At 41.9% G+C, this 21404-nt stretch overlaps 2 protein-coding genes across 9 annotated transcripts in view; one reads left to right on the top strand and one right to left on the bottom strand.

Moving 5' to 3' along the window:
- The window catches only part of LOC131110393 (homeobox protein CDX-1-like), a 60454-nt gene that overhangs the window by 1381 nt on the left and 37669 nt on the right, over positions 1–21404 (bottom strand). For 7 of the 8 annotated variants that reach the window (XM_058063475.1, XM_058063468.1, XM_058063469.1 and 4 more), the window contains 2 exons: positions 3890–4353; positions 47–195 (listed from right to left, as the gene is read on the bottom strand). In XM_058063475.1, coding sequence (XP_057919458.1) covers positions 47–195; positions 3890–4247 — 507 coding nt within the window. In that variant the 5' untranslated portion in view covers positions 4248–4353. Of the gene's footprint in view, positions 1–46; positions 196–3889; positions 4659–21404 lie in introns of all 8 variants that reach the window. The other variant, XM_058063473.1, reaches the window with a different exon arrangement.
- pdgfrb (platelet-derived growth factor receptor, beta polypeptide) overlaps positions 11926–21404 on the top strand; it is a 37002-nt gene continuing 27523 nt past the window's right edge. The window contains exon 1 of the mRNA XM_058063446.1: positions 11926–12236. The gene's annotated coding sequence lies outside the window, so the exon portion shown is untranslated. The remainder of the gene's footprint in view (positions 12237–21404) is intronic.

Genomic DNA, 21404 nt, shown 5'->3' on the forward strand with positions numbered 1-21404 from the left:
TCATTCAAAGTAGTACTCGGTGGTATTATGAGTCCTGGTACCTCACCTGTCTTTCGGAGAGGCTCAGCGCCACGGAGAGTTCAGACTTGCGCCTCATTGTGATGTAGCGATTGAACTGAAACTCCGTCTCCAACTCCTGGCGCTGGTGGTCCGTGTACACCACTCTGTACTTGTCCTTGGTACGAGTCTTCCCGCCTGGAAGAGGAAAAAAAAAAACAGCCCGGTTATGAATGTGAGTGTGAATGGTTGTTTGTCTATATGTGCCCTGTGATTGGCTGGCTGGCCACCAGTCCAGGGTGTACCCCGCCTCTCGCCTGAAGACAGCTGGGATAGGCTCCAGCACCCCTTCCAGTACTATCATCATGAGGATAAGCGGTAGAAAATGAATGAATAAATGAGTTCTCCTCCTATTTTGTGTGGAAGTGGTAACTTTTTGGCTTCTTATTTTGTCTTTCCCCACCCTCGGCCATCTCTGTGTGGAGTTTGCATGTTCTCCTCGTGCATGCGTGAGTTTTCTCCGGGTACTCCGGTTTCCTCCCACATTCCAAAAACATGCTAGTTTGGGTGGGGGGGCAAATAAAGAAGGTGAGAAGCAAATTTTAGGAGTTAAGTTATATGCAGTGCTGCACGGAGGACAAGTGGTTAGCAAGCACGCCTCGCAGCTAGGAGACCCAAGTTCAATTCCACCCACTGGTATCTCTATAATATCATCAGGATGCAAAATTATGGGAAAAATTAATAAGAAATTAGCAAAAATGTCAGTTTGTATCAGAAAAGGGCTGCACGGCGGACAAGTGGTTAGCGCGGCTTGGAGACCCGAGTTCAATTCCAACCTCGGCCATCTCTGTGTGGAGTTTGCATGTTCTCTATGATAAGCGGTAGAAAATGAATGAATGAATTCTCCTCCTATTTTGTGTGGAAGTGGTAACTTTTTTGCTTCTTATTTTGTTCTCGGCCATCTCTGTGTGGAGTTGGCTTGTTCTCCCCGTGCTTGCGTGGGTTTTCTCCGGGTATTCCGGTTTCCTCCCACATTCCAAAAACATGCTAGGTTAATTAGCGACTCCAAATTGTCCATAGGTATGAATGTGAGTGTGAATGGTTGTTTGTTTATATGTGCCCTGTGATTGGCTGGCTGGCGACCAGTCCAGGGTGTACCCCGCCTCTCGCCCGAAGACAGCTGGGATAGGCTCCAGCACGCCTAGCAACCCTTGTGAGGATAAGCGGTAGAAAATGAATGAATGGTAAAAAAATCATATTAAAAGGATCATGTGATATGTTTACTTCTCCACAGGAAACGAAAGACAATTGAAAGCACCATGGACTGCAATGAGTCACATGTTTTTGCAGACTATTTTGAGCGTCTGGTGCCACGTTCAAGTTCAGGCGCCACTTAAAGAGCCATCAGCTCTATTAATCAAACCAACTATATCTAATGTAAAGACTCTCCAATGCGTTCCAGAAGGGCTTTTTCCTTATCGGTGACGTTGGTGTTTACACAGGAAGCTATTCATTGACACACACACACACACACACACACACACACACACACACACACACACACATTCACAGCAAAGGGCGAGCCAGTCATTGATCGGGAAATCTTGTGTGACGGGGGGGTCGCACTCGGGGTTCAGTGTTCCCTAAGCGGCATTATCTTATTGAGTCGTCCCCACCCTCTTCGGCGGCGTCCAGCGCCTCTTTTGTTAGCTTTGCACCGACATCCCACGCAGGCTTGCGGAAGGGAGAGGCTAAAAAGGTTGATGGATGTGTGTGACTTAACTATGTGTGTATGTATGTTAGTAAGGGTCATGTGACCACCATTAACAATACTAATGTCCCCACTGTAGTTGTACAGTAGTTACTGAGGAACTAACGAGGAACTAACGAGTGGTGGTTCGGGGTTAGGTAGGTTCAAGCCATCATTTGATGCTTTCTGATACGACTACACTCTTATATTATAAGATTATATTACTATATTAATATTACACTAGATGAACTAGATTATATTACTATATTAATATTACATTTTTTTTCAAAAATAACTGAATGAATACATGATGATATTTGGCCAAAATAAAGCATTTTCAAAAATACAAATGGACAAATGATCAAAGTATGAACTAAAATAGAAAATATAAAAAAATATGTAATATATAAAACATAAAAACATATTTAGAAATATAGAAAAATATAAAAATATATTTTAATAAATATTTAAAAATATAAAAACATATAAAAATACATATAAAAATATTTAAAATATATATAAAAATATTTTAAAAATATATAAAAAAAAAGTAAAAATATTTTTACATTTTTTTATTAAAAAAATATATAAAAAATATAAATACAAGGCAGCAGAAGCATTGTAATGGTGAATGTAGTACAATAATAATCTGAGTGGGGGCCCGCACCCCCTCTCGCCACACACACACACCATATCTGGCCCCCCCCCCTTATGCCTGGACCCGCGACAAGACACCCGTTTGCCCCCCCCCGTCAACAGCCCTGCCACTAGGTGTCCAACAGACACTCGACTCCTCAATAAGTTTTATTTACGTCTTATACTTAATACTTAAGTCTGTATTATTATTATTATTATTATTATTATTATGATTATAACTGTATTTAAAAGATTGTAAACAGGTTTTCTATTCTCTATTTACGGAAATATTCAATTTATTAATAAGGAAACTCATTTATCACGGTCAGGTCTGGAAGCAATGAACTGTAAATAAAGTTTTTTTAAACCTCCTCTACATGGAGAACTTGTGGTACTTCATGTATTCATAGTCTGGTAGTCATACCACAGTTTTAGAACAGAGTACATAAAATATGTACGACAGGTACAGCTTTTTTTATTGCACAAATTACTGCGTGTGAGAGCGAGAGAGTGACGAAAGTGCGTCTGCTTCTGATGGTTCAATTGTCCGACTCCATGAATTCTGCCTAGCAACAGCTGGCAAATACCACCAACATAGAACCTTTCACACCAAGTACTACTTGCGTGTGTATTTAGCTCTATGTTTAATACAGAGCTGTAATCAAGTTGTGAAATGTTATGAAATACATATTTACCACTTCCACACAAAATAGGAGGATAACTCATTCATTCATTCATTTTCTAAGGGTCGCTGGAGCCTATCCCAGCTGTCTTCGGGCGAGAGGCGGGGTACACCCTGGACTGGTGGCCAGCCAATCACAGGGCACATATAGACAAACAACCATTCACACTCACATTCATACCTATGGACAATTAGGAGTCGCTAATTAACCTAGCATGTTTTTGGGATGTGGGAGGAAACCGGAATACCCGGAGAAAACCCACGCATGCACGGGGAGAACATGCAAACTCCACACAGAGATGGCTGAGGGTGGAATTGAACTCAGGTCTCCTAGCTGCGCTAACCACTTGACCACTGTGCAGCCCTTTTCTTATACAAACTGACATTTTTGCTAACTTCTTATAATTTTTTCTTATAATTTTGCATCCTGATAATATTATAGAGATGCCAGAGGGTGGAATTGAACCCGGGTCTCCTAGCTGTGAGGCGTGCTTGCTAACCACTTAACCACCATGCAGCCCTGCATATAACTTAACTCCTAAAATTTGCTTCTCACCTTCTTTATTTGGCCCCCACCCCCTAATTTTGAGGGTGGAATTGAACTCGGGTATCCTAGCTGTGAGGCGTGCTTGCTAACCACTTGTGCACCGTGCAGCCCTGCATTAACTTAACTCCTAAAATGTGCTTCTCACCTTCTTTATTTGCCATAATTTTGCATCCTGATGATATTATAGAGATGCCAGTGGGTGGAATTGAACTCGGGTCTCCTAGCTGTGAGGTCTGCGCGCTACCTGAAGCATAAAAAGACTGATAAATGGTCTCACCCGGCGGTGCGGAAGGCTTGACATGCTCCAGGGGTCTCCTCCGGGAGCAGAAGGGGTCCTGACTGGAGAAAAGGTTGTAGGGGGTGAGGCCTCCTCCTCCTCCCCCTCCTCCTCCAGTGGCAGTGGGCGTGCCGCTGAGCTCGGCGGCGGCGAAGTTCACCTGCCCGGCGGCGGGTCCGGGACCTGGGAAGCTGTAGGAGTAATCCTCACGGTAAAGGCTGTTCCAGGCACTTCCCGACGGGTCGGCGACCGGCGGCATGTGATGGTAAGCGGCAAAGTCATACGAGGGCGCCATGAACTGGCCGTTGATGGGCAGCGCCTGGGCCGGGTGTCTGGCCGGCTGGGAGTTGGGGTACATCCCGGATACCGGCAGCTTTTTTTCCCCTCAAGTGAACCGCTTAGACTTCCTGGAGCATTTTCCGTCTTTATTCCCGGCAACTCTTCTTGTTTTCGCTCGTGGCGGCCTGCGCACACACACACATACACACACACACTGGGCCGGCTACCTGAGGAGCAGGTACACACCTTTATAGATTTACGAGCCAGGAGTTCAAAGGTCCGAGGGTGACGTCACTTACCTTACCTGAGACTCACCTGGTCGGCTCTACCGAGCGATGCGAGTGCATTGACCTGCAATCTCCTCACCGCCAGTCATGTGGACCGGGTCACATGCACTTACCGGCCGTAACATTAGGTACACCTGCACCGCCGCTATCCATAGAGTACGTTTATTTCCAAAAGGTTTATGATTAGGGTGGTAGAGCTGGTTCTAACGTAACCAAAATATTAAATAGTCATTTATAATCATAATAATTAATTAATAGCATATCAATGACATACTACAGAAAAAGCTAATTTTTACAACAAAGTCGCAATATTTTGAGAAAAAAAACAACAAAGTTGTAATTTTTGGAAAGTCAAAATATTATGGCAATAACGTCAGAATTCCGATAATAAATTTAAAAAACAAAACAAAACAACAACAAAAGTGGAGAAAAAATAGCTGTACTTTTATGAGTGCACATAAGTCTTATTGTAGCATGTCATATTAGTAGCATGGACTTGAAATATTAATTTTAAAAATTGTTGTAATATAAAATAATAATATATATATATAATATATAAATATATATAATGTATATATTTAAAATAAAATATTTAAATATATTAAATAAATATTTTGATAAATATATAAAATAATTTTATATATAAAATATATATATTAGATATATAAAGAAATATAAATATATATAAAATATTTATATATTTTTTAAGATATATTTTTATATATTATATGTATATTATTATGATTGTTGTAATATGAAATATATATATATAAATATATCATATATATTTTTAAAATATATTATACATATTAGATGTATAAATATATTAAAATATATATGTTATATATATAAATATATATATATTTTTATATATATATATTATTTTATATTACAATTTTTTTAAATTAATATTTCAAGTCCATGCTACTAATATGACATGCTACAATAAGACAAAAAAACAATATATATATATATATATAGATATAGATATATATACATATATATATACACACACACACACGTTACACATATTGGTATCGGCTGATATCAGTTTTGAGCAAAAAAAAAGCCAATATCGGCCATCCCTAATATAAATATTGTGATTACGATGCTAATGTTGTGCCAAGTGGGTGCATGTGGGTGTCATGTCGTTTGTATGACTTGTTCCACTGGTGGAGGAAGCGATTAGAGTTATATTCAGGGCAATAGGTCTGGAACAGAGTGAAAGTAAAATGACAGGCCATAGTGTTGCTGATAATGGCCTCCAGCGAGCCTTTTTATTGTGGCTGGAGTTAAAGTGTCACCATCATAAACTGCAGTTTGCATGCACGGCAGAAATACTTCTAAATGTATGCAAGCCGTATACGAAGCTTATTTTTAGCATGCTAGCTTGTTTGGCTGGCTTGAGCAGGGAACCTTTTGATTAGTTTGAGCCTAGAGAGAAGCGTGTATCATTTAAGCCTAATTTGAGCACGGCCGCCCTCTAGCGGGAGGTTTGTGTATCACTCCAGTATTCAAACTGCATTCAAATGCAATAACACACGTTTGTGGAGCTGTCTAAAGGATCAAAGTACTCGGTACTAGCATTTAGTACCGTTCAACTCAACACTATTGCAATAAGATGAACACTTATTATTATTATTCTGTATTTATGTTATCATTTAATCGATGTAGAAACATTGTAAACACTTCCTGAAAATCTTCTTCTTGACTCACATTATTAGCTTAACAGGCTTTAGCGCCCTCTGCTGCATGCTCTCTGAATTACACCTCTGGAGTTCGCTACTGGGTGAAAAGAAGACACGGTGTTTATTTAACAATGTAATTCTTATATTGACCAAAAGAGGGCAGCAAACTACTTCTTAGAAATCCGGTACTACAGCAGAACCTCAGAAAACCACCTCTCAATCCACAGCCAGTGTAAAGCAGCCATTTAAATCAGATTTTTTCAGCCACTATTAGCATGTAAAGCAACCATGTCAGTAACTTATGATATGATGATAGCATGTGTTAATAGCAAGCGGCGGTGCTAATGGCCGGCTTATATAAACACATGACCAGACAATAGAACATGACATCATGCAGGGGTTAAATAAACACGACATGCTAAAAATAAAGGAACATGGTACCGTGACAGCTGTCCTACTATAAATAATAATAAAAACTTAATAAACCACATATAGTTGGTGGGTAGACAAATTATTTTTTTCAGATTAAAATGAACAAAGCATTATTAGAGCCCTGTAGACATGACAAAACACGACTATAGTCACATTTATACTCTTTTTATTTACAACATATTGCGCAACTGCAGGGTCTTGAGACACATGCTAACTCGCAAACTAGAGCGCTAGCGACCTAAACGGTAGCCTTCAAGTTATTTCCTTTAAATTTAAATAGCCAAAAACTTACCACTTCCACACGGATAGGGAGGAAAACTATTAACAGTTATTTAACCTTTAACATGAACATTAATCAAACGTAATAATTTTTTCTGGGTACATGATACCATACAGCATCCATATCAAAATTGCACGGGCCGCGCTAACATTAAACTTTCATATCAAGGCGGGGCCTCAAACTAGTGTCCTGCGCGCCACATTTGGCCCGTGGGCCGCGTGTTTGAGACCCCTGATTTACAACATATTGCGCAACTGCAGGGTCTTGAGACACATGCTAACTCGCAAACTAGAGAGCCAGCCACCCAAAATGGTAGCCTTCAAGTTATTTCCTTTCAACTTAAATAGCCAAAAACTTACCACTTCCACACGGATAGGGAGGATAACTATTAACAGTTATTTAACCTTTAACATGAACATTAATCAAACGTAATAATTTTTTCTGGGTACATGATACCATACAGCATCCATATCAAACTTGCGCGGGCAGCACTAACATTAAGGCGGGGACCTCAAACTAGTATCCGGGCCGCGTGTTTGAGACCCCTGGTCTATACTGTATGGATTTAAGGTAAACAGTGCTGCATAAGGGGAGTGCACAGAACTAATGAGAGGTTTGTGTGCTGCTTTTCAGCAAAGCTAAGAGCTAGCATGTGTGGGATGGAGGACAGGAAGCCTGCAGTGTGGTCCTCCACCATCAAGTCCGCATTGGAGTACCTGCAGACATTAAGTGCTTCATGTATACATTAACAAGACAGCGCCTTGGATTGTAATGTATATATCAGTACACGCAATATGTTTATCCATTGGCGTTGTCAGAGGCATTAGTGGGAGAGTTTCATGAAATAACAACAGGCTATAACAACACAATATTGTGCCATGAATTAGTACTCGATGGAGAAGGCCAATTTTGCAGTGCTGAGGCATTTCTTGTAGTTTGTCACAAACGTGTCAGGGGGGATTTTATTCCACTCCTAAAGCGGTTTGAGGCTGTCTCTTGGCAACTCGAACTTCCAGCTCCTTCCACAGGTTTTGTCGGAGACTGGTTCGGCCACTCCAATGTTTTTATTTTTGCAGCTTGAGCATAGAAAACTCTATTAGAGCCCTCCAGACATGAAATAACACCCCTATGGTCACCTTTATGTATTACATTAATAGATATAATCAAAGAAAACAAGCCATTTAAGACATAAAAACAAGGGTCGTGTTCGAATCCGCATACTAACTACTGCATACTTCCATGCCCATACTATCCACACACATGCATACTACATGATAACCCACAATGCATTGCGCTCCAACCCGAAACATCAGACGAAAAAGTGGCCATTTATTTGTACAAATACCAACTGTTTACAGTTTAGTTCGGACGAATTCGGCAAAATTTAAGCTAGCTAGCTAGTGAGCAACGCACTTCCGGTTATTTTCACAAAATAAAACACCCCCTTACTTTTCTCATACAAAAAAAAAACAGTCATAAATCAGTGCTTTTACTTTGAAAACAAAAAGCGAAACAACTCGCAATATATCCTGATTTGGTCTGATCTCGTCCTGGTGATGTCACGTCGTGTTGCATTCTGGGTAATTTGGATAGCGAATGCAGTATGCATCCCGGAACTTCTCGCATACTCAAAAAGTTAGTATGAGTACTAGGTAAGTATTCGGTTTTACAACACAGCCAATGTCTTCCGGACTTATGGACAGGAAGTGACATCGGGGATTCGGAGTTTTGGAGTACAGCCACAGTAGTATAATTTCGTTCGGACGAATTCGGCAAAATTTAAGCTAGCTAGTGAGCAACGCACTTCCGGTTATTTTCACAAAATAAAACAAAAATAAAATCAGTGCTTTTACTTTGAAAACAAGAAGCAAACCAACTCGCAATATATCCTGCTTGACACCGCCGTTTGGACTGATCTTGTCCTGGTGACGTCACGTTGCGTTGCATCCTGGGTAATTTGGGTAGCGAATGCAGTATGCATCCGGGAACTTCCCGCATACTCAAAAAGTTGGTATGAGTACTAGGTAAGTATTCGGTTTTCCAACACAGCCAATGTTTTCCAGACTTATGTACAGGAAGTGACATTGGGGAGTGGGAGTTTTGGAGTACAGTAGTATAATTTTGTTCGGACGAATTCGGCAAAATTTAAGCTAGCTAGTGAGCAACGCACTTCCGGTAATTTTTACAAAATAAAACACCCCCTTACTTTTCATCATCATGTCATAAATCAGTGCTTTTACTTTGAAAACAAGAAGCGAACTAGCAATATATCCTGCTTGACACCGCCGTTTGGACTGATCTCGTTCTGGTGAATGCAGTACGCATCCGGGAACTTCCCGCATACTCAAAAAGCTAGTATGAGTACTAGGTAAGTATTCGGTTTTCCAACACATCCAATGTCTTCCGGACTTGTGGACAGGAAGTGACATCAGGGATTGGGAGTTTTGGAGTACAGCCACAGCACTGGCCCGTGTATTTATTATGATTATAACTATTATTTTTATGATAATAAAGTAATAAAGGCCTGTTATTGGCGATTAAGTCTGCTAACTCATGACACCTAGTGGCCATTTATATATTGCGTGTCACATAAATATCACGCTAACTGAACTGACTCCACATCTAACACCGTTTCCATCCAATCATCTTTAAGCGTCAGAGGTGACTTTGGGTTCACGCTGCTCTCACCCCCTCCCGAGATTCCGGGGGGGCCCCCAGGGAAACTCGGGGGGTCAAACAAGATCATGTCTAGTTTTACCTGAAAACACAAGCTAACAGTTTCAGCCGTGCAGTGTTTGGATAGGAGCGCATGTAATGGCCGCCATTGCTGCCGCCGATCACCTTTTATCTCTCGTGGCCTCCTTTTAATGGCTCTCGCACACACACGCTAACTACCACATTCATGTAGGTTAAATAGTGGCTTTAAAGGGGGGGGGGGGTTGCTAATTACATACATATATATATATTTATATATATAGAAAGAGTTACAATGTGAGTGCTGTGTTGTTCCCCTCCCGTATAATGGCGGGTGAATTGCACGCTCTCTGATTAATCCCAGCAGGGACGTCCCAATTAGAGGACAACATGGTTTCTGTCCAATTTAGCCCCCCCCACCTCGACACAGTGGAACCTCCGTTTACATCATTGATCAGACAAAAACTTAAACATATGAACACCGTTACTAAATATCCAAAAATATGAACAAAAATAGATGACACAGCGGTCAAGTGGTTAGCACGCAGACCTCACAGCTAGGAGACCAGGGTTCAATTCCACCCTCGGGCCATCTCTACTCCGGTTTCCTCCCACATTCCAAAAACATGCTAGGTTAATTAGCGACTCCAAATTGTCCATAGGTATGAATGCGAGTGTGAATGGTTGTTTGTCTATATGTGCCCTGTGATTGGCTGGCCACCAGTCCAGGGTGTACCCCGCCTCTCACCCGAAGACAGCTGGGATAGGCTCCAGCACGTCCCTCATGAAGATAAGCAGTAGAAAATGAATGAATGAATGAGTTCTCCTCCTATTTTGTGTGGAAGTGGTAACTTTTTGGCTTCTTATTTTGTCTTTCCCCACCCTCGGCCATCTCTGTGTGGAGTTTGCATGTTCTCCCCGTGCATGCGTGGGTTTTCTCCGGGTACTCCGGTTTCCTCCCACATTCCAAAAACATGCTAGGTCAATTGGCGACTCCAAATTGTCCATAGGTATGAATGTGAGTGTGAATGGTTGTTTGTCTATATGTGCCCTGTGATTGGCTGGCCACCAGTCCAGGGTGTACCCCGTGCCTCTCGCCCGAAGACAGCTGGGATAGGCTCCAGCAACCCCCGCGACCCTTATGAGGATAAACGGTAGAAAATGAATGAATGAATGAGTTATCCTCCTATTTAGTGTGGAAGTGGTAACTTTTTGGCTTCTTATTTTGTCGTTCCCCACCCTTGGCCATCTCTGTGTGCACAAGATCTACTGGATGTATCTCCAACTCACAAACACATCTCCATATAGGAATGTTTCCTTGTTAGAAAAAAAGACAAAAATAAAATTAAAAAAAATTGAAAAAAAAAAAGTTTAAAAATTGAAACATTTAAAAAATTAAAAAATTAAAAAAATTAATAAAAAAAAGTAAACTATTTTAGGAAAGCAGGAAGTGAACAAATGTAACAGTTACTGATTGTAAAAGTACCAGATGGAGGGGTAGGATTTAATAAGCTTTGCTTCTTCCTACTCCTTTTGGACATGTGGAACTGTGAACTGATTATGTGATGCATTCAATTGTAATCTGATGCATGTTCAAATGAAATTAAACCATTACCAAATACAACACACTAAAGTACAATGTGCTGCATTTAAAGTATGCTCGGAAATACCAGACACAAATTTCTCTCCATACAATTACATGGTGTCTTTGAACACGTCATTGCTCATAACATGTGATTGAAGTGTTCTGCCCTTCAGTTCTCATTTATTGAAATGACAGAGTGGGGGGGGGGGGGGGTAGAAAGGGGGGGGTTGTTTTGTAAGAGGTTATTATCCCGTGAAACCGAGACTTCCCTGTTTGTTTCCCAAGCAGGCCACGAAAAAGTCTGCCAATACTTTTTTTTTTTTTCTCACTCCTCTTGCCTGCCTAACCCCCCCCCCCCCCCTTAACCCCCCCCTTCGCTCTCTCTCTCCTTTTCATTGTTTGTTGTTTTATGGAGGGCTTGATGCGGTCCAGATTGTTGTTGCCAACTGAGACTGTCCCCCTTCTCCTCATTGAAAACAAAGGACCACAGCTTGGAGACCTCTGGGCATTGCACAGAATCCAGTCTGTTTTTTTTTTTTTTTTACTCTTTTTTAAAACTTCCCTCTCTCTTCTAGCGTGACTCCCACCCCTGGCAGTTCCCTCCCCCCGCCGCTGCCGCCCCCCCTCCCCTGTAGCTTCCAGCTCCAGCAGGTCCGGACCACTGCCACTCTCCCCTCAGTGTGGGAAAGAGAGTGTTATGTGTGCGTCTCCATTCAGAACATTTTCTCAAACTCTTTGTGACAGAGGAGAGGAGAGAAGAGGAGTCGCCCAAAAAAACAAAAAAAACCCGCCGCCCACCCCCCACCCCCCCTCCCGGTCCCGCGGTGCTGTGATTTGACTGTCCAAACAGCCCGCTTCAGAGGACATCCATCCTCCAAGCGGGCTCCCGGGACAGTGGAGATTAACCTCACAGCCACTCAGACTTAGAACATCTGAAGCTTCTCCTCATCTGAAGCAGCAGCCCCCGTAGAGAGGAGCAGCTTGAGATCTCTACTCTGGTTTCAAGAGGAGAAGGAGGAGGAGGAGTAAGGGACGACTTCTGGTTCCATAGAAGAGAAGAAGGAAGACAAGGAGGCTCATCTGTGTTTTCGGGTTCCTTAAGGTAAGTCTGCTGATGATGCATGCTAGTTGTTAGCGACGTCCCACCAACGGGTATTTGAACGGGAACTGCAATGCAACCTGTTCAAACACCGAACATGCCGGGGACTTGCATCTCTTTACACGGACGCCCCCCCTTTTAGTGGGGAACCGCTTTTACAATGTTTGTGTTCTCGCTGAGAGAAGATGTTTGACAAGGCGTCCTGTGGGCGCACGAATCCGGGACACTTTTGTGTCGTTGCTGTAAAGCAGGGGTCTCAAACATGCGGCCCGCGGGCCAAATGTGGCACGCAGGACACTAGTTTGATATGGATGCTGTATGGTATCATGTACCCAGAAAAAATTATTACGTTTGATTAATGTTCATGTTAAAGGTTAAATAACTGTTAATAGTTATCCTCCCTATCCGTGTGGAAGTGGTAAGTTTTTGGCTGTTTAAGTTTAAAGGAAATAACTTGAAGGCTACCGTTTAGGTCGCTAGCTCTCTAGTTTGCGAGTTAGCATGTGTCTCAAGACCCTGCAGTTGCGCAATATGTTGTAAATCAGGGGTCTCAAACATGCGGCACACTACTTTGAGGCCCCTGCCTTGATATGAAAGTTTAATATAAGTTTGATATGGATGCTGTATGGTATCATGTACCCAGAAAAAATTATTACGTTTGATTAATGTTCATGTTAAAGGTTAAATAACTGTTAATAGTTATCCTCCCTATACGTGTGGAAGTGGTAAGTTTTTTGTCTATTTAAGTTTAAAGGAAATAACTTGGAGGCTACCGTTAAGGTCGCTAGAGCTCTAGTTTGCAAGTTAGCATGTGTCTCAAGACCCTGCAGTTGTGCAATATGTTGTAAATCAGGGGTCTCAAACATGCGGCCCGCGGGCCAAATGTGGCCCGCAGGACACTACTTTGAGGCCCCCGCCTTGATATGAAAGTTTAATGTTAGTTTGATATGGATGCTGTATGGTATCATGTACCCAGAAAAAATTATTACATTTGATTCGTGTTCATGTTAAAGGTTAAATAACTGTTAATAGTTATCCTCCCTATGCGTGTGGAAGTGGTAAGTTTTTGGGCTGTTTAAGTTTAAAGGAAATAACTTGAAGGCTACCGTTTAGGTCGCTAGCTCTCTCGTTTATAGCTGCTGCTTAGAAAAATAAGTTTTCTTTATTTTTCTCAAGCTGCTGCACCTGAGGTCTCACACTTTGACCCTACCCTGCTCTCAAACCTAAAGGGAGTAATATTTCAGTCGTTTCATGGCCCACGCATATTCTTTTTTTTCTACTGCCACCCAGCAGATGTTATGCACCTGAACGCAGCACGCCATGTGTGGCGGCCGCATACTCGGGGTCAGTAAACAGCACATCCATCTTGTCTGTCCTGATGACTATTCCCGATATGATGCCGAGGATTCATCAGGCTGGCATGTCTCCTCTGCGTTTCTACGTTTGGAATTTCCTTTGGATGATCCCTGGCTCTTGATCGGAGACAGCCCTTGGGATATTTTTGGTTCTGGCATTTTCTAGTGCTGCTGTTACAGATGAGCTGTCGGAAAACTGCATGCATGTCATACTTTTGCCATCAACGGTATTACAGTACGACTGGAACGTCGCCCACTTCATACAATGTGGAATCTGACCCCAAAAATATTGTACCTGGAAAGTGGACAGTGACTTATTCTTTGGCTTTTTGGGACGCTTATTAACCGATTAATGATATCACCCAAGACATCCTCACGTCAACCGATACCACAGCGTACTTCATAATAACTCATATCAGCAACTAAAGTATACCTAAAGTATGTAAAAAGAGAAGAATACATCAGAACCTTGGTTAGCATCATTCATTTGTTCTACAAGGTCTGACTATAACCAAAACGGATGCTAACTGAATAATTTTTTTTAAATTTACTTATAAATGTAAATTTCTGTATTTATAGTTTTACATTCCATAAACAATTCCAAATGTATATAAATACATAGAAATGATGACCATTCGAAGAAAAATGCGAAGAGAAGAATACATCAGAACCTTGGTTAGCATCATTCATTTGATCTACAAGGTCTGACTATAACCAAAACGGATGTTAACTGAATACATTTTTTTTATTTACTTACTAAAAAAAACAAAAAAAAAGTGTACAACACGGATACGACTAATACGGCTAATGTTTACAAAAACTTCCTAGTTAAACTAGTTAAAATTTCCTCATTAATATGTTATTAAACTTCCTGATATTTTTAACATAACTAAAAGTTAGCTTAGCAAGTTGGAGAAACAGTTTTTCTTTATTTTTCTCAAGCTGTTTCATCTCCTCTTGAGTCTTCTAGCACCTCTCAGGGGAGAGCCAACACTCACTTAACTGAAAACATATAAAAAAAAAACAAAAGTGTACAACACGGATACGGCTAATATGGCTAATAGGGCTAATAGGGCTATTGTTTACAAAAACTGCCTGTACACCAGGCTAGTTAAACTGCCTGAACATTTCCTCATTAGTATGTTATTAAACTTCCTGATATTTGTAACAACTAAAAGTTAGCTTAGCAAGTTGGAGAAATAGTTTTTCTTTATTTTTCTCAAGCTGCTTCATCTCCTCATGAGTCTTCTAGCGCCTCTAAGGGGAGATCCACCACTCACTTGACTTAAAACATATCCAAAAAAAACAAAAAACAAAAGTGGACAACACGGATACGGCTAATACTGCTAATACTGCTAATACGGCTAATACGGCTAATACTGCTAATACGGCTAATGTTTACAAAAACTTCCTGTACACCAGGCGAGTTAAACTGCCTGAACATTTCCTCATTAGTATGTTATTAAACTTCCTGATATTTGTAACAACTAAAAGTTAGCTTAGCAAGTTGGAGAAATAGTTTTTCCTTATTTTTCTCAAGCTGCATCATCTCCTCATGAGTCTTCTAGCGCCTCTAAGGGGAGATCCACCACTCACTTGACTTAAAACATATCCAAAAAAAACAAAAAACAAAAGTGGACAACACGGATACGGCTAATACTGCTAATACGGCTAATACGGCTAATACTGCTAATACGGCTAATGTTTACAAAAACTTCCTGTACACCAGGCGAGTTAAACTGCCTGAACATTTCCTCATTAGTATGTTATTAAACTTCCTGATATTTGTAACAACTAAAAGTTAGCTTAGCAACTTGGAGAAATAGTTTTTCTTTATTTTTCTCAAGCTGTTTCATCTCCTCTCGAGTCTTCTAGCGCCTCTCAGGGGAGATCCACCACTCACTTGACTTAAAACATATCCAAAAAAAACAAAAAACAAAAGTGTACAACACGGATACGGCTAATACTGCTAATACGGCTAATACTGCTAATACGGCTAATACTGCTAATACGGCTATTGTTTACAAAAACTTCCTGTACACCAGGCGAGTTAAACTGCCTGAACATTTCCTCATTAGTATGTTATTAAACTTCCTGATATTTGTAACAACTAAAAGTTAGCTTAGCAAGTTGGAGAAATTGTTTTTCTTTATTTTTCTCAAGCTGTTTCCTCGAGTCTTCTAGTGCCTCTCAGGGGAGATCCACCACTCACTTGACTGAAAACATACCCGGAACAGTGAATAAAAGTTTTATAAGGGTGAGAGCTTGACCCTGGAACGGACTATTAGTAACGATTAGTCATGATTTTCTCATGGGAACATTTTTAACAAACTGAAGGTCAAGCGATGTCGTTCGACCCCTGAAATTTCACCGCACTTTCCGAGACTAAAATAAAGTGAAGTCGAACAACACGATGTTTGCCGTGTGCATCATCAGGCCCGTGGTATGTTCGAGTTCCTCTGATGCAGTCCAGACCTAATCCGCCGCCATCAGCTGTTTCCTGGCTCTCGCCGCTCGCCACATGTTAGCCACTCTTAAGAAAATGTGCTTCGCATTATGACCGTGCACAAAACATAGCAGCTCGCTGAGGGCTGTTTCAAAACATTCTTCCCGAGTCGGACACGCTAACGGAAACTAGCATGTAAAGTACACAAATCCGTCAAGTGATATTTTTGTGTGTTTTCTGATGAAAAGCAGCAGCAGGTGACTCGTTGGGTCTGATTGGCTGATTCATTATTCATCACTACTTTTGAACGCAGCTTCAATTAGTCACCGCTTCTTTAATGCTGCACTTAACAGAGACTTATATATGGACGCTATCTTCAATGAAGAGCACTAAGTGTTGCGATACGGCATTACCCCGCGCGCCTAAAACGCAACGTGCATCTGGCGTCCGCCGTGTTCCCCCCCCCCTCCCACCGCATCAACGCATCAGAGCTGACAAGGCAGCTGCTCCTCATCTCGGCCCAGCGCGGCCACTCCTGCAGGACGCCGCGTGGAGGAAATACTTTCTTTATGAGTTATACTGGACTTTTGGGGAGGGATTTGAGTAAAAGGGGGGGGGGGTACATAATGAAAGTACAAAGAAAGCAGCATGTTCGCACATGGTTGTCTGTATGGGCGACTAAGTGGGGCGTAACAAGACTTACATTCTTTGACAGCGCTTGACTTCCTGTAGGAAATCATAGACTTTTTCTTTGTTTTTTTCATATTTTCATATGAAGACCTCATCCGACGATGAGCCAATTCAAGAAACAATACAAGCAGTTGATGTTTGCTAAATACAAGGATGAAGAGTCTTGAACCAGTCATGATGTGCTATATATATCACTATATTGACACTTACTATGGTACCCATTATGGCATTGGATGCACATATCATCTTGTACTTAATGTGACAAAAAATTAAAAAATTAAAAAAAATTAAAAATTAATTAAAAAAAATATAAAAAAAATAATAAAAATTTTATAAAATAAAATAAATTTGCTTAATACAAGGATGAAGAGTCTTGAACCAGTCATGATGTGCTATATATATCACTATATTGACACTTACTATTGTACCCATTATGGCATTGGATGCTCATATCACCTTGTACTTAACGTGACAAAAAATTACAAAAATTAAAAAAAAATATTATTTTTTTTTAAATTATAAAAAATTAATAAAATAAATTAATAAATAAAATAAATTTGATAAATATAAGGATGAAGAGTCTTGAACCAGTCATGATGTGCTATATATATCACTATATTGACACTTACTATTGTACCCATTATGGCATTGGATGCACATATCACCTCGTAGTTGACATGACAAAAAATAAAAAAAATTAAAAAACTTACAAATTTTTTTTATAAAAAATTACTAAAATAAATTAACAAACAAAACAAATTTGCTAAATATAAAAATGAAGAGTCTTGAACCAGTCATGATGATTTGACTATAGTTTAAAAAAAAACAACATGTCAGCTACTTTAACACCGTTAATGTGACTGATTTCATTTTGGAGCAAACGATCACTAATAGTGCAAAACGATCACTAATAGTGCAAACGATCACTAATAGTGCAAAACGATCACTCAGGGTCCTTCTTGTCCGCCCCTTCGCTCCGTTCAAGCTGGTGCCGTTTAAGAAGGGAAAAGAGTGGGACTTAAAACCAGTTGGCTTTAATTGTGTTCAGCTGTTTCTGTTTCTTTGTGAGGGGGGGGGGGGGGGGTGTGGAAGAGCTCAGGGACCTGGAAGTGTGTGTAGGCCTCCTCCGTTTCTCATGAGGCGGCGGGCTACGAGGGGGGGGGGCTCCCAATACTCCCAATAATATTTGATATCCTTTCTATCTCCGTATGAGTTGAAATACTTTCAGTTATGTGGATTTACTGCTTGGGGAAAAAGCGGAACGTGTACACAAGTGGAATCGAACACATGTTCTAGTTCATGGTGCCTTCATGTGTTTCCTCTTGTGTAGGTTCCACCACAAATGAGCGGAGAATTAAATTCATTAAAGCCATCAAACGGCAGCCACATCCAAAAGCTGTCATTTCTCTTCCACCGTTGGGTCAGGAGCTCGTTAACGTCGCCGCAGATCATTTATAGCTACGCTTTGAAAGGAATCAAACCTTTGCTCGCACAGTCGCTGAGTCCTCAAGCTGCCTTTTTCGCTTTTATTTTTACTTTTGCAATCCGCAATCCGACCGTGCAACTTTGAGATCGACGCTCTTAAATGACAAGCTGATTTTTTTGCTGATTCAGTTTCACATTTGTTTGGATTTTTACTTTGTTTACATTTGAGGGTTTGGTTTCATGCAAACCACCTGACCCGCACCACTAAGTCACCGACTCAGCAAAATGCACAACACTGATTGTCTGTTTGGTTAAATATCCTGCACTCGCCCCCCCCCCGCGCGGTGTCCATAAAATAAAAACATGTTTTTAACTCGCATATTGGACTGCACGGTGGTCGAGTGGTTAGCGCGCAGACCTCACAGCTATGAGACCCGAGTTCAAACCCGAGTGTGGAGTTCGTTCTACCCGTGCATGCGTGGGTTTCCTCCCACATTCCAAAAACAGGCTAGGTTAATTAGCGACTCCAAATTGTCCATAGGTATGAATGTGAGTGTGAATGGTTGTTTGTCTATATGTGCCCTGTGATTGGCTGGCCACCAGTCCAGGGTGTACCCCGCCTCTCGACCTAAAGACAGCTGGGATAGGCTCCAGCACCCCCTCCAACACTATCCTTATAAGGATAAGCGGTAGAAAATGAATGAACGAATGAGTTCTCCTCCTATTTTGTGTGGAAGTGGTAACTTTTTGGCTTCTTATTTTGTCTTTCCCCACCCTCGGCCATCTCTGTGTGGAGTTTGCATGTTCTCCCCGGGTACTCCGGGTTTAGGCTTCCCGAATGAGTTCTCCTCCTATTTTGTGTGGAAGTGGTAACTTTTTGGCGTCTTATTTTGTCTTTTGTCTCCCTCAGCCATCTCTGTGTGGAGTTTGCATGTTCTCCCCGTGCATGCGTGTTTTCTGCGTGCATGCTAGGTTAATTGGCGACTCCAAATTGTCCATAGGTATGAATGTGAGTGTGAATGGTTGTTTGTCTATATGTGCCCTGTGATTGGCTGGCCACCAGTCCAGGGTGTACCCCGCCTCTCGCCCGAAGACAGCTGGGATAGGCTCCAGCACCCCCCACGACCCTTGTGAGGATAAGCGGTAGAAAATGAATGAATGAATAAGTTCTCCTCCTATTTTGTGTGGAAGTGGTAACTTTTTGGCTTCTTATTTTTGTCTTTCCCCACCCTCGGCCATCTCTGTGTGGAGTTAGCATGTTCTCCCCGGGTACTCCGGGTATAGGCTTCCCAATTGTTAACGTAAACGACGCTCCAATAATCGCCACGACGCATGAACCGTTATCCCGATACACGGCTTTTCCCAGAGATGCTGGGAATCCAGTGACAGATTGACCCTTCCCGCTCTTCATAAACAACAGCAGCTACACTCAAAGTGTCGCCGGTTAAGGAGGAGAGCTTGCAGTCGGCAAGCGGGTTCAAACCCACGTCCCCCCCCCCCCCCAGTGAGACTTGTAATCCCGCCTCTGGGCTTATCTCGACACACTGTAGCCGCGTGTTTGATTGCAACATCTGGCAATGATAGGGAAGCGTGTGATGAGGTGGGAACGACTTGGCCAATCATATTTTCTGCCAAATGTTTTTTGTGAGCGAGTCCCACTGGGGGGGTGGGGGGGGGGGTGATATTACACTTTAAAAATAGAATAGTTCGATTCTTACACTCTTGCCAGATTATTAAGTACACCTTTCCTAATGGAGTCTAACACAAAGAGTTGTCACTAAATCAAACTGTTTGGGAGAGCAGTTGATTTATTAAAAAGGTCCAAAAGGGGGCTTGTGAACCACAGCTGGAGGATTCCGACTTCCTGTCCGGGAACCTTCCCTAACCTTGTGTGGGTGTCCCGTCTGTGATGCATCAGTGAGACAGCAAAACCGCCAACACCACAGAGCAGAAACTCAGGGAGACGACAGGACAAGATGGCAGATGATGCCACCAGCTTTTACAAACATGCCGAACGGAAAACATGACGGAACGCTACACGGCGCTCCAGACTGGGAAGAACGACACCGAGAGCTACGCGGTTTATGGGAAGGACCACATCACACACACACGCATGCAGATGTGTATGCGCACAGGAAGTGACAATCTCCGAAAAACAAACATCCACCCGTCCAAAGCTAACTACATTTTTATTGAAGGATTCATTCCGCGACCTTGACAGACGTGACAAACCTCCATGTTTATAATCCAGGCAAACCCGCTTCTTGGAAGCAAGACCCACAATGCACTGCTCCTATCTTCAAGACATGCATATCACACATAAGCGGCGCCATGATAAAGCAACAGCATGTTGTCACATGTGATGAGTTCATTCATTCATTTTCTACCGCTTATCCTCATTAGGGTCGCAGGGGGTGCTGGAGCCTATCCCAGCTGTCTTCCGGAGAGAGGCCAGCCAATCACAGGGCACATATAGACAAACAACCATTCACACTCACATTCATACCTATGGACAATTTGGAGTCGCTAATTAACCTAGCATGTTTTTGGAATGTGGGAGGAAACCAAAGTACCCGGGGAGAACATGCTAACTCCACACAGAGATGGCCGAGGGTGGGGAAAGACAAAATAAGAAACCAAAAAGTTACCACTTCCACACAACATAGGAGGAGAACTCATTCATTCATTCATTTTCTACCGCTTATCTTTATAAGGATAGTGCTTGAGGGAGTGCTGGAGCCTATCCCAGCTGTCTTCAGGCAAGAGGCGGGGTACACCCTGGACTGGTGGCCAGCCAATCACAGGGCACATATAGACAAACAACCATTCACACTCACATTCATACCTATGGACAATTTGGAGTCGCTAATTAACCTAGCATGTTTTTGGAATGTGGGAGGAAACCGGAGTACCCGGAGAAAACCCACGCATGCACGGGGAGAACATGCAAACTCCACACAGAGATGGCCGAGGGTGGGGAAAGACAAAATAAGAAGCCAAAAAGTTACCACTTCCACACAAAATAGGAGGAGAACACATTTCATTTTTGACCGCTTATCCTCACGAGGGTCACGGGGGTGCTGGAGCCTATCCCAGTTGTCTGGGTACACACTGAACTGGTGGCCAGCCAATCACAGGACACATATAGACAAACAACCATTCACACTCACATTCATACCTATGGACAATTTGGAGTCGCTAATTAACCTAGCATGTTTTTGGAATGTGGGAGGAAACCGGAGTACCCGGAGAAAA

This window comes from Doryrhamphus excisus, chromosome 23, assembly GCF_030265055.1.
Source record: "Doryrhamphus excisus isolate RoL2022-K1 chromosome 23, RoL_Dexc_1.0, whole genome shotgun sequence".
Classification (NCBI taxonomy): Eukaryota; Metazoa; Chordata; class Actinopteri; order Syngnathiformes; family Syngnathidae; genus Doryrhamphus; species Doryrhamphus excisus.